The sequence below is a fragment of the Scylla paramamosain genome, chromosome 37 (genome assembly GCF_035594125.1).
Source record: "Scylla paramamosain isolate STU-SP2022 chromosome 37, ASM3559412v1, whole genome shotgun sequence".
Classification (NCBI taxonomy): Eukaryota; Metazoa; Arthropoda; class Malacostraca; order Decapoda; family Portunidae; genus Scylla; species Scylla paramamosain.
Genome location: NC_087187.1, coordinates 11,057,900 through 11,077,203, shown reverse-complemented (window position 1 = coordinate 11,077,203; position 19,304 = coordinate 11,057,900). Strand labels below are relative to the sequence as shown.

Here is a 19,304-nt window from a genome sequence, read left to right as displayed (position 1 = left end):
GCAGCTTTTGCTTTTAGTATTTGAAATTGGCTAACTTTGTTCAAGAGCTGAATTATGGTACAGCAACCAAACCAATTATAAGTTCAAAATTTTGCTAAAAAACTGATTTGTTTGAAAAGGGAGGTGTTCGGTAACTGAGGTTCCACTGTACATGAAAATAAACCTATAACAATATTTTAGGAGGGATATTTTTTGACAGACTTCTATCATACACTAACAACAATGTTAATAAAGTAGCTAGAAATAAAAGGAAATATTCTTAAGCAACGACGCCTTAAGTGAAGGAGACCACATGCTATCATCATCATCTGTAAGATCCATCTTCACATTATCAACATCTTCAGTTAACAGCAAAGGGAATATCTTTAACTTATCACTTCTAGAGTGAATCTTTCAACCAATAAACCAAAGTCCTATAACATTTAATTTCAGGTCATTAAACTGGTAGACAAGCTTTAAAATATCACTTTATAGAAATAAAAAATAAGTAAGTAAAACTATTTCCATGAAAATACATATGTAACACAAAATCATTAAAAATTAGCTTGTTTAAATGAAACATTCTGGACTACATACATAAAAGGCATAAAGAGGCAGAGTACTAGACCAACACAATCATCAGTCACTTTCCTCACAGCACCATACCACCACACCACCCTCCTCAGCTTACTTGATCTGTCCCTCCTCAATGTACTCAAACTGCTTGATGACATAACCAATGAAGATCTGGTCTGAGTCTAGGAGGCAGTAGTTAACTCTGATTTGAACCAGGTGGATCAGCAGCTGAAGGACAGACCTCTGCATGTTGACATCACTAGAAACTGTGTATAACTTGGGAGAAGGAAAGAACACTAGTCACATCCAAATACTATACAATATCCATACAAGTGCAAGTAATGAGAATGCAAACAGAACCAAAGAATGCAATAAGTTTTTACTTAATTTTCTACTCTGTTGTATTATAAGCAAATATTGTTGCTGTTGTGTTACAAGTGTTCTCTTGCAATCATGTCATCAGTTTATAGCTACTTATATTTGTAGTGAGTTCTAAACATGTGTAATATTACAATTTCCATGTCATATACTGAGAAATGTTATTCATGTAGAACATTAATGGAGAGGTATGGTAGCACTGAGAACAGTAATAATCACCTTAAGAGCCTTAATGACAAGAGGTTCAAAAAGTCGAATGTAAGAGCTGAGAGAGGTCTTGTCATTACCTCGACCCAGTGTCTTAAAGAGATTCGAGCTGCTCTTGCGATGGGTGAGGTTGAGACTGTGGACAGAAAAATGGGAAGATGTGTAAAGTTTTTCCAATGCAAATGACTCTAAACTAAGTAATCAGGGCACACACACACCAGAAGTTCATGTGGGTGCCTAACTTTGTCTTGCATCTAGCTGGCACAAGCAAGATTTTTTTCTTACATGTAATCTAGACCTACTGTACTTAGTACGCACCTCCCCTGCACCTGCATAGTCTGTCCATCTCCTATCTGCATTGCTAACTTTTACTAACTTCTTCCTGTTCAGTAATAATGAAAATGTATACAAGTATACTTACAAGTACACAAGCCAATAAAGGGTGACTTCTTTAGAAATGGAACCAGTTGGTCAAGTTCTCTTAAGATAGAGTTCTGAGTAACCTGTAACTTTACCTATAATCCATGCCTTCACCATCCTGCCTATCCTACCTCAGGCAACTGGCAAGACAGCTCCCTTTAGTGAGCTACACAGCTTTGCTCCTACTATTCATAACTAAACCTCACCTCACATAATCCCCATCCCTTAATTTACAGTCTTTTGAAGTCCTCTGAATATAAAAGACCTTATATCAATTCTCTTAACCTGTTACTTCCACCTACTTTCCAGCTCTGCCCCTCTAATCTGCTGCCTGTTTAGCCTACCATGAATAATGTGATTGACCCACATCAAACCCACACCCTATTACAAGCACACCTGTATGTTTTTACAAAGCTGAATCCACATCCACGAATCTCTTTGTATTAAATGCACATACCCATCTTGCATTATGTGTGGCCATAGGACCTGCACCTACAGGCAAGCCCATGCCTCTGGTTAACACACACACACACACACACACACACACAGGTGGAGCAAGCAGAGATCACTCACATATTCATGACAAAGTTCAATAAAAATAGATACAGTAAGAAAACAATATGACCTAGACTCAAATACACAGACACAGACACACACACACACACACACACACACACACACACACACACCTGACTGACTCGCCATCCTGCCGCACCACAGACAGATCAGAGAGGTCCTTCTCCAATTGGGTGAGTGGCAGATTGAAGCACAGGTGATGCAAGCTGGGTCCCTCCAGCCCTCCACTGCCTGTCTCCACTCCATCTCGGGGGAGAGACTCTACTGAGCCCTTGCGGGACATTTGTTCATACACAGCCATCACATTGGAGCCGAACAGACACTTCAACAACTGGCCAGTATGTTGTTGGTTATAGGAAAGAAGAAATTGAATAGTAAATAAGAAAACTGAGACATGAATTCTATGAAAATACCTGTATATCTCAACCAAAAAATTTAGTTAGTGCATCTATTAAATTTATGGACTAAACAGACCCATGGTTTCAAACACACAATAACATTATGATAAGGTCACATTTTCATGACAATGCATGTGGAGTCCATACCTTTGAATCTGCATGCTCAAAATAATTTGCTATGTGTTATGCAACTACATTTACCTGATATTTGTGGTTTCCCAAGACAAGGCAAGTGGTGAAAAATTCATCATAATTTGCAAAAGCATCATAACCATGCTCAAATTTTATGGGAATGAAAAAGATGTGTATTGTATGTCAATTTTCAATGGAATAATGGCAGACTTCAAATTCAACTTCCCTGTCACACCTACATATGCACACTCCACAAATACACCTACAGCTATGCCTACATACCTGCTGGCCACACTGCACTGTGAGAGTGGGCAGCAGAGTGGTAACAGACTTGAGGTGCTGCAAAACTTCATCAGCCAGCCTCCCAAACTCCACCATGGAAGCCACCTCCAGGAGCCGTCCCAAGCTAGACAGAGTGACACGCAGCAGCCCACACACCTTCTCTGTGGTGCTCTCCTCCAAGGATATCTGTGGTGGGCAGGTGGTTGAGATACAGGCAATCATGCAGTAAACTGGTCAAAGGATTCTTGGATGGAGTGGAACTTGGTTGGTGTGTGCATTTATTTACCTAGTTGTGACATACGGGAGAGGAGCTAAGCTTGTACTGTCCCATCTCCATAACTGTTTTTATCCAACTTTTCCTTAAAATCAGCCCATTCTATTCCTCAATGCTTCTATGAGGGAAGCTATATTTCTTTATGTCCCTTCTGAAGATGGTTGTTTTTAGTTTTCTTCCATGTCCCTTTGTTTCTCTTTTGTTCATTACAAATAGATCTTCTCTATCTAGTTTTTCCATCCCACTCAGCAACCTGTAAAGTGCAATCATGTCACCTCCCTCATCTCCTTTCCAAGACTGGGAGCTGCATCCTAGCTAGTCTCTCCTCGTATGGCAGATCTTGCAATTCTGACATCTTGGTTGCTGCTTTCTGTATATCTTCTAACTTTCTTATATGCTTTTTTGCATGAGGTGACCAAATTACTGTTGCATATTCTAATCTTTGACATATCATTGTAGTGATTATTTTCCTCATCAGTTCTTCATCTAGATAAGCAAAGACAACTCTTATATTTCTTAGTAAGTTGAGAACTTCACCTGTTATCTCTTCGGTGATAATCCCTCAGAGAACATCACTCCCAGGTCTTTTTCCTCTGTTGTCTTATTAATTGTTTCATTCCCCATCTTATAGCTATAACTACACCTTCTGTTACTTTTTCCAAACTCCATCTTTCTACACTTCCCAGCGTTAAATTCCATTTGCCATCTGTTGCTCCACTCCCACACATTGTCTAGATATCTCTGCAATTCTTCACCATCTTCAATTTCCTTCACTCTTCTCATAAGTTTTGCATTGTCAGTGAAAAGACTCACATAGCTGGATATGTTCTCCACCATATCATTTATATACAAAGGGAACATTACTGATGCTAACACTGACCCTTGGGGGACCCCACTTAATACCGGGCTCCACACTGATATCTGGTCCCTTATTAGTGTTCACATCTCTCTGTCTTTTATAAAATCCTCCATCTATTCTAGCAATTTTTAATTTACACCACCTATCTTCTCCAGTTTCCATTGAAGTCTTTTATGTGGCACCTTATCAAAAGCTTTTCTTAAATTCAGATAAATGCAGTCTGCCCAACCATCTCTCTCCTGTATTATATTAGTCGCTCTTGAATAATAACACAACAAATTAGTAATTGGTAATTTCTAAAACTAAATTGGCAATTTGTAAGAATTTTATCTTACAAATATTTGGTCCATTTGTTTTGTTTTTTATTATTCTTCCACATATTTTTGCTAACATACTTGTCAGCGAAACTGATCTGTAATTTAATGGATCTTGTGTGTCTCCTCCTTTAAATGTGGGCATGATGTTTGCCTTTTTCCAATCCTGTGGAACTATTCCTTCATTAATAGAGGTACATACAAAGGTATGTAATTTTATTCCTTCATTAATAGAGGTACATACAATGATATGTAATTTATCTTTAAGCTGGTTACTGTATTCTTTTAATACTCATCCCAACACTCCATCTGTTCCCAAGGCCTTTCTCACATCTAACATTTTGATGATTTTATTAATTTCCTGTATCATTACATGAAATTCCTCAAATTTTCCTTTGTAAAACTTTCTTGAAGCACTTATTCATCACTTTTATCATCTGTTTTGGGTCTTCATGTACCACTCCATCCATCCTTAGTTTTTCGATGCTCACTTTGGTTTTCAGTTTACCATTCACATGTCTACAGAAGAGTTGAGGTTCATGCTTACACCTGTCTATTATATCTTTTTCAAATTGTCCTTGTTTTATTTCTCAGGATCTTCATCTAATCATTTTTTGCTTGTTTGTAATTATTCCATAGGTATCCTGGTATCCCTGTAGCCTTATGGAACATATCCCAACTCTCTTCTTGAAAAAAAAAATAAATAAATAAATAAAAAATTCATGTTGTCAAAGTCTATCTTACTATAGTTTAATCTCTCAGCATGTTCTTCATTCCTCTTACCCTCTATTTCCTCATTTATATTGAATTCTATGGTAGCATGGTAACTTTAGGCTAACCGACACTCTATCTGAACATTCTCAATTCCTTCAGGTTCCTTGCTAAATAACAGATCTAGTCTTGATGTTTCTCTATCTTTTCCAAATCTTGTATCATCTTTTATCCATTGTGTTAATACATTATTCACTGCCAGATGTAATCATTTATTTCCCCAAGATGATTCTGTTCCCTCAGTGCACCACTCTTCCCAGCACACTGCTTTACAGGTTAAAGTTTCCCATCATAATCACTTTATCACCACTTTGTATTTTCTCTAGCCAGTTCTTTGTGTCTTTCATCATTTCTTAATATTCTTCATTTCACCAGGCTTTAGTTTTGGGTGGTACATAAGTCACTATGAATTGTCTCTTTTTGCCTTGCATATTTTTTACTCCAATTTTTATTGCCTTTGCTAGTCCATTGCCACATTCTATTTCAACCATTTTTAAGATTTTCTTAACTAAAAACATTACTCCTCCTCCTTTCTCATTTGTTCTACTTTTTTCCATAAGCTGTATCGATTTTGTCCAATGTTCTTTACTCTCATCATATAATTCTATTTCTGTGAGGCCCATTATATATGGACTTTTCTCATTTAAATAAACATTTAAATCCCTTAATCCCGAGATGAGGCCATTAATGTTAGTGTCCGCCACATTCCATGTCTTTTTTTCTCCTTAACTTGTTTTCCTCTTCTCCCTCTTATTCAGGTACCAGTTTCTCACTTTCATGTCCAAAACTATCCAATAGAATATCTCCTTTTGCTATTCTGTTCTCTCCTTATTTTTTTCCTTTACTTCCTCACTTTAATTAACTCTTCCCTTTCCTTTTCATTTAAGTCTCATCTCAGCCATATGTTTTTTGTTACCTCATCCTTAGCCAGCCTCCAGGATCCTGCTAGAGCCTCCTCAGCATCTTTCTCTAATTTAGATTTGATTCTTATGGGTCTGTGCCCTTCACCTATGAATTTCCATACCCAGTGATATTCTTCTACTTCATTTACCAGACAACTCCCCTCTTCTTGTTCCTTCCCCACCACTTTGTTTACTACCTCTTTCAGCTCTTTCCCTCTCACTGCTTTGTTGATCTCCTTATTTTCCTAAATTCCAAAGACAATAGTGCATTTCTTTTTAACAATTGTCTCCCTTACAGATGTATCAATAGTACGTGAACAATGTGAGGTAGAGGCTGGTGGTTCATTAGGTGACAGTGAGGGTGAACAGGCTGGTACCACTGGTGCATCAGAGATGATCACATAGTCTGTACTGGTTTGAAAAAGCTAATTTTAATTGCTTGCCACTTTGAAATTGTTCTTTAATTATGGCTTCTTGAAGAATTGTGAGATTTCCATAATGAACACTGATATCTCTATTCTTGGTGTTCTACAAATTGTAGCACAGTTTCCATGCAGCTACACACCTCCGATACTTCTGGCAGTATCACCAGCATCTCGTCTTCCTTGTCACTGTTGCTGCTCTCCTGGGTACCGACCATGGTCACCATGGATACCATGGGATGGCATGTGTGCTTAATTAAAAGTACAGTACAGTACTGTATTTATTCCTCTGTCTTTCATAATGTAATTGTTGATATAAGCCACTCCTAATGTAACCTAACGTTTAGTGTCAGTACCTACAGACAATCGGTTTTATCGGACTGATATTCTTTTAGTCCATTGCATCAAGGTATGAGTGTACTATGATATTATGTATTATCTCTACCAGCTGTTAGCTACATTCCTTTTTTATCCAATTTGACACTCCATCTGGCCCCTGAGCCTTATTTACATCTCAATCCTTCATCATTTTCTTAATTTCTTGAACATCAACTTGAAATTCCCTCAACACTTTGTCCTTATGCCATGCTCTTTCTCCTAAAAGTTATTTTCTCTGGTGAATACCAACTGTAACCATGTGTTCATTAATTCAGCATGTGACCGAGCATCCTCATAAATAATGCCATCTACCTTTAATCTATCTATACTTTGTTTATTTTTTGTTTTTTCATTTACACATCTGTAAAAGAGTTTTGGCTCATTTTTGTATTCATCAACTACATCTTTCTCATAATTCCTTTCCTCTTCTCTCAAGATTTGGACATACTCATTTCTTGCTACTTTAAATTCTTTCCATTTCATACATCCTCCTCTATTTCTCCATCTATTCCAAGCTACTTTTTTTTCCTCTTGCTAGTCTACATCTTGTATTATACCAGGCTTCTTTCTTTTTCATCTCGTTAATTATGATCTTTGGTACATATCTAAATACCCCATAATTATAGATTTTCATAAATGTATCCTATTTTTCCAGCATATTTCTCACCATGAACAGTTGCTTCCAATCTGTGTCTGCAAAGAATTTCCTCAATTTAATGATATCCAGCTTCCGGTTTATATCTTTCACTCTTGTAAGTTTCACTCCTATTTTCTATTAAATACTTGCCTAATTTAAATTCAATTAACAGATGATCACTTTTGCCCAAAAGATACTGATAATTTATTTCCTCAATGATGTCAAGTTCCTTGGTAAACAATAGGTCTAACCTTAATGCCTTCTCATTCCTTTCAAATTTGATGTTTTTCCAAATCCACTGGGTCATAGTGTTAGGCATTATTGAGTTTAGCAGCATATTTCAGGCATTATTGAGTTTAGCAGCATATTTCCCCATGTTTCTTCTCCACCTACCATAGTCCATTCTTCCTAGCAGACTTCTTTGCAGTTAAAAGTCTCCCATAAAGTGTTATATTATTACTCTCTCTTAATATTTTCTTTAGACAGTTATTAGTACTTCTTAACATTATATAGTAGTCATCCTGATTCCATGCATTGGTTTTTGGTGGTACATATGCTACTGTGTATTTACCTAGTTGTATTGTACAGGAGGGGAGCTATACTCATGCTGTCCGTCTTTGTATCTTTTAGTGTCTAATATGGTCTTAATATCACATACTTTTTTGCACATACTACTGCTTTGTCCAGTCCATTCCAAATATCCACTATTCTGTGGGGGGAAGCTGTTCTTCAAATTTCTTCTATAACTGTCGTTTTTGAGTTTCGTTCCATGTCCTCTTGCATTCCTTAAATATGATTTCAGTAAATCTTTCCTATCAAGAACCTCCATGTTTCTCATGATTCTATACATGGTTAACAAGTCACCTCTTTCTCTTCTTTACTCTGGTGCTGGCAAGTCTAGTCTCAATAGTCTCTCCTCATGTGCTAATTCAGATAGAGCTGAGGCCAATTTTGTTGTTGCCCTTCGGATCCTTTCAAGCTTTTTGATATACTTTTTTGTACTGTACTCCATAATCATATTTATCCAGTTTCTTTTTAAATATGTGTACACTTTGCCACAACCACCTCTTCCTTCAAATCATTCCAGATTTCAATAGTTTGAAATGGGAAGCTGAATTTCTTGATGTCACTTGAACATCCACTCTTCTTTATTTTCTTCTCATGCTTCCTCATTCATCTCTCTCCCTCCTCCATCTGTGGTACCAAGTCATTTCCGTCTATTCTTTCTATATTGTTTACTAATTTGTACATTGTTATCAGGTCTTCTCTTTCTCTTCTCTCTTGTAGTTTTGGTAATCCCATCTCTTCAAGTCTTTCTTTACAGCTTAAGTCTTTCAATTATGGGACCATCTTTCTCACTATCCTCTTTTTTCTTTCCAGTTTCTGTATATCTTTTTTTTTTCTATGTGGAGTCCAAATTATTGCTGTATATTCCAATCTAAGTTGTATCATGCTTGTTATAATCTTCTCCATCATTTCTTTATCTAAATAGTTAAATGCCACCCTAATGTTTGTTAACAAGATATATGTAGAGCCGAATATTGTGTTTATGTGCCTTTCAGGTGATGCTGTGTCCGGGATCATTACTCCTAAAATCTTTTCTTAATTACTTTTAATTATTATTTCTACTCCCATTTTGTAATTCCATGAAGATCTTTCTTTACTTTTTCCTATTTTCAACATGTGGCATTTTCTGGCATTAAATTCTAGTTTCCATCTTTGGCTTCATGCATGTATCTTTTCAATATCCTTTTGTAACTCCTTGTAGTCATTTTAATCCTTTATTTTCATTATTTTTGCATCATCAGCAAACAGATTTATATAACTATTTAGATTCTCTGTCATAGTAGGGAAAAAACTACATTGTTTCTGAAAAATAAAAGTGAAAACAAAATAATAAGATGCTTAAGTCTTTGAGGTGGTGACACTTCCATTTCACATTATGAAAACAAAATAATAAGATGCTTAAGTCTTTGAGGTGGTGACACTTCCATTTCACATTATGATTTATACAAAAGAAGAAGAAAATGGAGGAAAACAGTGTTGAATTTTTCAGCTTATGATAATGACAATGATAATAATGATGATGATGATGATAGCAACAGTAATATTAATGAAGGTGAGAATGACAGCGTTGTGAGTAAGAACAATGGCAACAGTAACACGGAATTCACTCACTTTATAGTTGGTGTGGGCATTCTTAAGGACATCATACATCTTGATGTACTCTGGCAGATGAGCGAAGGACCCCACCGAGCCTGACCTGCCTGGCCGTCGGTCTTTCTCCTCAGAATCTTCCAACCAGAGGGCAAGTATTACAAAAATGTGTCCTTAATGAACATGAATGCATGCATACACACACACACACACACACACACACACACACACACACACACACACACACACTCAATCAAACACAAACAACACAGACATAAAACCAACACTTTGGCTCGAATTCTTAATGCTCTGGGCTCTCACAAGGATTATTTTTAGAGGTCACAGAAATTAAGCTTTTCCTATCACTTGAACCATCAAAACAGCCTTAAATACCATAATGACTTTCACCAGAGGCTTTTAAATGTACTTGAGATAAGGCATCAAAACTTTTCAGAATATGGGGCTTTATCTTAACACTCACTCTTGCTATTATTCATAAATTATAAGCTTCATCAAAACTTTTCCTACATTTACTTTTGCATTAATAACTCTAGCCTAGATTTCTACATGCCATTTGCTAGACACTTAAGAACTGAGCAATTCCTGCAAAAAAAGCATGCTTAACCTATGATCTTTCTACAATTTCTGAATGGGATACAGTATACCGTGTTCTTCAGTGCCTTAAAATTTAATTCATTTTATTTTTCACTTGACATAATCTTCTAGAAAACTACCAATCCCCTCACCTTCAATGGCAATTAAGTGTCCATTCCTTTACAGTGAACATACATGGTTGTCTTTTTTCTAAACATCTGCACAATAAATCCCACACTCATCTCTTGCTAAAATTATTTTCTTGAAGTTAGCTCTTCTGCACTGTCTAAACCAATTTTTACTTCCTTCCTGATGACAACTCTAAATGAGGGCCTTATCCATCCTTGTATAGAGTACATATTCTAAATTTGAGGAAATAGAAGTTCCACTCACATAAAGTGTAGTTAAAACATTTTGTTCTGCTAACTTCACTTCTTTAAATGACTGTCTTTAATCTCTCTTAATCTGCCACTATCTTCTACTATTATTTTCAATGCTATTGCTCATCTGAATTTGCTAACTGCATGCATTACCTCTCCTGCAACCTGTCTACACAAGACTTTTAATCTTCTCTCATCCTTATTCTGTCCATTAATTTTTGTAACCCTTAACAACCGCCTTTACATGATAAAAATAAATAAAAACCTGTCAAGACTATAAATATCATGTTTCCAGTAGCTAATCTTTCATTTATACTTCACCAATCTATTAAAAAAAAATTCAAACCAACAACAGGAACAAAAATTTAGAAACTTTATTAAGCCAAACATTTACCAAAACTGGTAAATTAAAGTCCAAATTTTAAGATGTTTTTGTAGCATTTATGTGAGGGGGATGAAATATGATCCACCTTCAAATCAGTACCTGGTTTCTCCCCACCACTGGGTGACTGCTGGCGATTCTTGTCCCCAGAAGTGTCTGCTCGTGACCGCCTCTGTAGGGATGCAAAATTATGTCAGGGTAGCACAGCACAGAGTTATGAAAGCATGGTAAAGGGTAATAAGGGCAGTGTTTCAGGGAAGGTCAGCAGAATGGCAAAAGAAAGAGATGAAGTGCAATATAAGGAGCTAAGAAAGAAGTTTATACATTTTCCTCAAAAATAATTCAGAGTTTGATTACAAATGGTCTGAAATTCAATTCAGTCTCAATCTTAATTCAGCTGACATTCTGTTTCATAATGTGAAAAGATTTCTTTCCTAAAGGCTATAAGACTATGGGAATGTTTGTGTGTATTTACCTAATTGTATTGTACAGGGTCCAAGCTAAAGCTCATTTGTCCTGTCTCCATATCTGCAGTTATCAAATTTCTCTTTCAATTTGCTCACACTAACAGCTGTAACCAACTCCTCCCTTGAACTATTCCAGAAATCAATGCTTTGATACAAGAAACTATATTTCTTGATGTCAATGAGACATTTACTTTTTTTAATCTTTCTTAATCATCTTGTTCCCTCACCCATATGCATCTCCAAAACTTGACTTCCTTTTCTATATGGTTTATTAATTTGTACACTGTTATCAAGTCTCCCATTTCCCGTCTCTCTTCTAACGTTATTAATCTCATTTCTTCCAGTTGCTCTCCATAAGTCTTTTTTTCCTTCAATTCTGGCATCATCGTCATTGCTGTCCTCTGTATTCTTTCCAATTTCCTTATATTCTTCTTCCTATATGGAGACCATACAACTGCACCATACTCCAACTTGGGACATGTCATGGTTGTAATTATTTTTTTCATTATATCCATTCCCACGTAGGTAAAAGCAACTCTATTGTTACTTAATATCCTATATGTGGAGCGAAAAATCCCAATTATTTGTTTCTCTGATGACAGTGTGTCCTGAATAATCACCCCAAATCCTTTTCTTTATTATTTTTCATTATCGTATCTTCACCCATTTTATGGTTCCATGTATGTCTCCCTATACTTTTTCCTATGTCCATCACATGACAGTCCTTAGGGTTAAATTCAAGTTTCCACTTTAGGCTCCAAGCAAAAATTTAATCCAAATCTATCTGTAGCTCCTTACAATCCTCCTGGCTTTTTGCAACTCTTAGCAACTTTGCATCATCAGCAAACATGTCAATGTAGCTATTTAATCCTTTCTGGATATCATTTATGTAAATCTGAAACATAATCGGTGTTAATACAGATCCTTGTGATACTCCACTTGTTACCTCACTCCAGTTTGAAGTATTATCTCTGATTACTGTCCTTATTTGTCAGTCCTTTAAATAGTCTTGCATCCAACTTGATATCTGCCTTTTCATCCTCCTACATTTTCCAGTTTCACAGTAGGCTCATGTGTGGAACCTTGTCACATGTTTTTTTTATATCCAGATATACAGCATCCACTTATCTATCTCTTTCTTGGACCACATCTATCACTCTAGTATAAAAGCTCAGCAGATTTATAACACAATCTTTTTTGTCTAAATACAAATTGTAATTACCTCATTTTCTTCTAAATACTGCACCCATTTGTTTTTTATTACAAATTTGCAGAGTTTACCTATCACACTAATTAATGACACTGGCAAATAGTTTGGTGGCTCCATTTTGTCACCTCCTTTATAGATAGGAATTATGTTGGCTCTTCTCCATTCTTCAGGCACTCTTCCTTCTTTCAATTAATTATTTACCACATTCCATATTGTCTCCAACAATTGGTCTTTACACTCTTTTAATATCCACCCTGCCACACCATCTGGTTCATTGCTCTTCTAACATCTAAGTCACTCAACAGCTTGTAGATTTCATACTTTCCACCTTAATTTCATGTAACCCTTCATTTGACACTCCACCTGCAGGTGTTACAAAATCTGCTTCCTTTTAAATATCGACTTAAAACTCTCATTCATAATTTCACTCATCTCCTCATCATCTTCATATGTCTTTCTGTCTCTCTTTAACTTAACAATACTATCTCTACATTTAATTTTATCATTTATGCATCATACTGTATAAAAGCTTGCATTCCTTTATATTTGTTCACTGTATCCTTTTCAAATTTAATTTCTTCTTCCCTTCTTGCTTTATTATATTCTCTATTAACTTCATTCCACTGCTTCTTCACCTTCTTTCATACCTTGTCCTTGTCCTTTTTGGCTGTTACATAGCTGGCATTATACCAACTATGCCTGGTCATTTTCACTTTGTACATTGGTACAAATTTAAACACTCCCTCATTGTACATCTAATAACACTTCATATTTTGTCTGTACAGCTTATCCCACTTTATACTTCCATAATTTTTTTTTACTTCTTCAAAATTTGTCTTTGCATAGTTTAGTCTGCCACTTCTGTATTCTTCTTTCCAATCCTTTGTTTTTATCCTTTCTAATTTAACCTCTATTACAACTTGATCACTTTTTCCTAATGGGGGCAGATACTCTATAATTTGGTCTGGATTCCAGCTTCCTGGTAAACACTAGGTCAAGCACTGAAGGCTACCCTTCTCTGTACCTTGTATCTTCGTCTACCTACTGCTCTAAAGTATTCATCATTGCTAATCTTGTCACTCCACAAATCCACACTCTCTCCTAGCTCTAACTTCTCTCAATTTACATTCTTGCAATTAAAGTCACTCATAAGCAACACCTTATTTGTTTTTCTTATCATATTTTCAAAGCATTTCCTCACTTCTTCTTGCATCTCCTTATATTCATTTGTCTTCCATGCATTTTCTTGGGTGGTATATATGTGGCAATAATCCTCCTTTCTTTTCACCATCTTTAGTTGCAATGCCCAAAACTTCTGCCATCCCATCACCATATTCCACTTCTCCAACAAAGATATCATTCTTCACCAATAATAACCCTCCTCCCCATCTTTATCTTTTTTATTTCTCCTCCAAATATTGTATCCTTCCTCTGCAAATTTTATTTGTATTTCCTCTTTTAATTTGGTCTCTGTTAAACATACAATATCTGGCTTGCTATCTCTTAAAATATCTCTTAATTTCAATATACCTGACACAAGCCCATCCATATTTATATACATAACTTTCAATACATTACATTCCTTCTCAATCTTGTTATATTTCCTCACTACTGTTGCTCGTCTTCACTGGCATTCTTCAACCACCACTTTCTTACCTTTAAATTCACAATTTTCCATACAAATTCTTTCACTTGATCCTGTGTCCTTTCTTCCTTTTTTTGCTTGAACTTCTTTCATCTCTCAGTTTATTCCTCTCATCCTCATTTAAATCTCTTCTTATCCATATATTTTTCATGTCTTCCATCTTTAACAATTTCCATGTCCCTGCCATTACAGTTTCCGCTACCATTTAAGTACTAAATCAGATTTTTAGAGGCCTCACTCCATTTTCAGCATACTTGCCAAGTCTCTGAGCTTCCTCTACTTGATCCATTATTTCCTCCCCTACCTCATTCACTACCTCTGCTACTATCTCCTTTGCTCTCTTAAGTTCCTCTCTTTCTCTAATAGTCTTTCTCTAATAGTCTTAATGGGTAATTTCTTTTTTTATCACCAGATATCACAACACACATCTTATGTACTGTTTTCCTTTATTATCCTAACCACTTCTTTTCAATCTGCTTATCATGTTCCTCCTTTTGTTATCTCAATATTTCCCTCATATCAATCTTCTGTTTTTCTCTCTCTTCCTTCCAGCTATGGGCTTCCTGTTTCATCACATCTTACACTTTATCTCTCATGACATCCTCACTCTGTTTATTTTCCTTCTCCAGTCTATTATTCAGCTCCTCATTTTCCCTCTTTAAAGCTGTAATCTCAGCCTCGTTTTTGTTATTCTGATCCACAAGTTTCTGTATCCCTACTCTCACTTTCTTGCTTTTGCCTTCCCTCTCTTTCTCTCACTGCCTGATATTCCTCAATTCTCTCAAAATGCTCTTCATATCCTCACCATTCATATCTAACTTTAAATTTCTCACTGCTTCAATCAGCTCTCTCATCTCCTCTCTTAACTTTGCATAATCCTCCTCTACTTTCCACAACCTCCTATTCATTCTGCCCACATTCTGCTCCTCATCACTGAATCCAGGGAAATAAGCTGGGCTGCCCCAGAAAGGTGATGGACCTTGTGCCATCTTGATTTTGACTTGTGAGTGGGGTGGTTTGTTTGCATTTAGGAAAAAACTTACTCTCCTTCCAAAATCTTCCTTCCAATAGTTATTTTTTTACCAGATTCTCTCCCTTACTTTATTATTTATACAGGAGGCAGGACCGAGCAGTCTTTAACTCTGTAGATTATGGTCTAGGTACTGACAGGAGCTGAAGCCATGATGGACATGTCCACCCACCACAACAACTGCTGTGTGTGTGTGTGTGTGTGTGTGTGTGTGTGTGTGTGTGTGTGTGTGTGTGTGTGTGTGTGTGTGTGTGTGTGTGTGTCAGCTAATAATAGACAGCTAAAATGAATGCAACAAGAACAACATTATAATGATGGATACCTAGCAGCCAATGACTAAAATGCAAAGTTCCAATGGTGTTCATATTTAATGTTAGTTACATTTTTACATATAGTATAACCTTTTACCTTATATTCTCTTCCCCCCATCTCTCTCTCTCTCTCTCTCTCTCTCTCTCTTTCTGATACATACACACAAACACACACTCACTTTGATGGGAGAGATGGCAGTGGGGGGTGCCAGAGGTGCTAAGGAAGGCCGAGTTCCTGGCACAATGTCTTCTAACACATGTGAGTAGATACTCAGGATGCGCAGGATGTGCTGCACTACAGCCTCTGCCACCAGTGTCAGCTGGAAGAATACAATGAGGATGAGAATGTAAGAGTATGCCAATAATAAGGACATGAATAATTTCTTTTATATATACAAACAGCCATTACCTAAATATGTATGGTAGTTAAAAAGTAAAACAATAAATTTTAATACAAAAAGGAACCATACATAATACTCAGCATTAAAATAAATGATCCTGCTTTCTTTGCACAGCATGCCTTACCTGAGGTGTACCAAGGAAGGACCATGGCACCTTTGTCCCAGCACTTTCCTTCTTTGGCCTCAAAGCGCTGACTGCAATCCCTGAGTGCAAGAGGAGAGGGTGAGACCTTTTTCATATGATTTTATCAATTCTCATTATTCTAAATTGCTTTGAACTTATCATTAAACCCTCAATGAATGTTTCCCTTTGTGTCTCACAGCACAAGGGAGCAGTCACAGCCTGCCCTCTAAAAACAACTTTCTTCCTTCACACAAAACTACAAGCACCTAATATCACACACACACCCTTCACTAAAAATTCAAAATTATCATGGCAACTCCTACATCAGCCTCGGAGTCCCCATCTGGGGAGGGGACCACAAATGTCTCCAGATTGGACTGTTCATCTGGTAATGACCTAAGTGTCTTGACAGCCCCTCTCAACTTTTCTTCATTAATTTCTGCAACGTTTGTAGTCTTAGATCTAATTTTCAATCTTTAGAGCACCACCTCTCTTCTACTAAACCTCATCTTCTTTTCCTCACTGAAACTCAGGTGTCTGAGGCAACTGACAGTGGCTCCTTTTCTGTTCCCTCCTACTTTTTCTATCCTCATTTTCAATCCAAAGCTGAATGTTGCATCTATGTGTGCAACAACTTGCCGTATTTGAAAGCTCATAAGACACACCCAGTTTTGGCAGACATTGAAGAAAAAAAAAAATGGATTTAAGCTCTGAATATGAAGTGAAGGATTTCACCTGACATCTGAAGACTCTCACATGCATTTAGATCATCATTAGATCCCAATATTTTGCATTTAAAAACTTTAATATTTTGCTAGTAGCCTTCATACCAATCGCTGTGAGATGCAAACATGTAACTGGCATATGGCGTCGGCAGTGACTGTGAGAGACTACAGGGGTAATAAAGTTTGTTCATAAAGAGTGTTAAAAGATAGGTGCAATTTTAATTGTATGAAAGTGTGTCTTACCTCAAGGAGTAATGGCATCACACTGCAAAGAACGCAGTGAAGATTCCCCGTGTCACTGAGTTTGACACATAACTGACTGTGTGTTTGTTTTGGTACATGCAATGAGTGGTGCATGGTCACTTAGGCAAATTCTTCCTGACTGGTGTCATTCTATGTGAATTACCAGTAAGTATGACCTATTATATATTGTTACCTTGAAAGAAAGAGTTGTTTTGTGGTGTAGTACCAATCATCACTTTGTTTACATATATGAAGATGTTTAGGGTTTCATTTTAGAGCCTCTGTTGCCATAGACTTACCACCAAGCACTGCCTCAATCCTGAACCTTGGCCTCATAGGATGCAGGCTCATTTCCTGAGACTTTTTTTGGAGAAAACGTGTGTCTTATGACCCATCAAATATGGTAACCTGCTCTTATGCCCACGCTCATGAATCTGAGTTTTCCACCATCTGGCTACAGAGTCACTCTTAAATTAAATTCATTTGTGCTGTATACCTTTCACCTAACTCCCCTGACTATAAGAAATTCTTTGACTACTTAACTTCCAAAGTGAAGCACATTCTGAATCTCTTCCCTTTTGCAGATATCTCCATTTTTGGAGACTTCAATGTTAACCACCAGCTTTGGGTTTCCTCTCCCTACATTGACCATCCTGGTGAACTAGCCTTCAACCTTGCTATCCTCCACAACCTAGAGCAATTGGTGCAACACCCGATTTGTATTCCTGACTGGCTTGGAGATAATCCAACATTCTTGACCTTTTCCTAACCTCTAATCCTTCTGATCATGCTGTTACCCTCTCTTCTCTGTTGGGCTCCTCCGATCACAATCTCATATCTGTATCTTGTCCTATCACTCCAATCCCTCCTCAGGATCCCCCTGAGTGGAGGTACCTCTGGCATTTTGCTTCTGCTAGTTGGAAGGACCTGCAGAGGTATTTAACTGATTTTCCTTGGAATGACTACTGCTTCCATATCTGAGACCCATTTCTGTGTGCTGAGCACATATCAGAAGTGATAGTGTCTTGCATGGAGGCGTACATTCCTCACTCTTTTTCCTGACATAAACCTTCCAAACCTTGGTTTAATACAGCCTGATCTCATGCTATACATGATAGAGAGGTGGCCCAAAAAACAGTACTTGAGCCTTCCATCACCAGAATCTCATGTGTTATATATTTCTGCCCATAACCATGCCAAGTCTGTTCTCCAACTAGCCAAAAACTCCTTCATTAATAGAAAGTGTCAAAATCTTTCAAGATCCAACTCAATGATATAAACCAAACTTCTTGTCCTATCCATTCCTACACTGATGATACCACCCTGCACTTTTCCATGTCTTTTCATAGATGTCCAACCCTTCAGGAAGTAAACAATTCATGCTGGGAAGCCACAGAATGCCTGACTTCTGATCTCTCTAAAATTTCTGATTGGGGAATTGTTCAATACCTCAAAAACTCAATTCCTCCATCTATCAACTTGACACAACCTTCCAGACAACTATCCCCTCTTCTTCAATAACACTCAATTGTCCCCCTCTTCTGCACTGAACATCCTTAGTCTGTCCTTTTCTTATAACCTAAACTGGAAACTTCACATCTCATCTCTAGCTAAAATAGCTTCTATGAAGTTAGGCATTCTGAGATGTCTCCACCAGTTGTTTTAATCCCCCCCTCCCCTAGCTGCTAACTCTATACAAGGGCCTTATCCATCCTTATATGGAGTGTGCTTCACATGTCTGGTGGGGTTCCACTCATACTGCTCTTTTAGACAGGATGAAATCAAAAGCTTTTCGTCTCATCAACTCCTCTCCTCTAACTGACTGTCTTCGGCCTCTTTCTCATCACCACAGTGTTGCATTTCTAGCTATGTTCTACTGCTATTTTAATGCTAACTGCTCTTCTGATCTTGCCAACTGCATGCCTCCCCTCTTCCCACGGCCTCGCTGCACAAGACTTTCTTCTTTCTCACACTCCTATTTTGTCCACCTCTCTACTGCAACATTTAACCAGTATTCCTGATCACTCATCCCTTTCCTCTGGAACTCCCTGCCTACTTCTGTATTTCCACCTTCCTATAACTTGAATTCCTTCAAGAAAGAGGTTTCATGATAATTTATCCTTCAATTTT

General features: G+C 37.2%; 1 protein-coding gene across 4 annotated transcripts in view; it reads right to left on the bottom strand.

The window, feature by feature from the left end:
- The window catches only part of LOC135091497 (huntingtin-like), a 164,708-nt gene that overhangs the window by 84,256 nt on the left and 61,148 nt on the right, over positions 1 to 19,304 (bottom strand). For all 4 annotated transcript variants that reach the window (XM_063989188.1, XM_063989190.1, XM_063989191.1 and 1 more), the window contains exons 18-25: positions 16,207 to 16,286; positions 15,861 to 16,001; positions 11,121 to 11,190; positions 9,684 to 9,799; positions 2,949 to 3,134; positions 2,250 to 2,467; positions 1,153 to 1,276; positions 671 to 831 (exon numbers count right to left, since the gene is read on the bottom strand). In XM_063989188.1, coding sequence (XP_063845258.1) covers positions 671 to 831; positions 1,153 to 1,276; positions 2,250 to 2,467; positions 2,949 to 3,134; positions 9,684 to 9,799; positions 11,121 to 11,190; positions 15,861 to 16,001; positions 16,207 to 16,286 — 1,096 coding nt within the window. The remainder of the gene's footprint in view (positions 1 to 670; positions 832 to 1,152; positions 1,277 to 2,249; positions 2,468 to 2,948; positions 3,135 to 9,683; positions 9,800 to 11,120; positions 11,191 to 15,860; positions 16,002 to 16,206; positions 16,287 to 19,304) is intronic.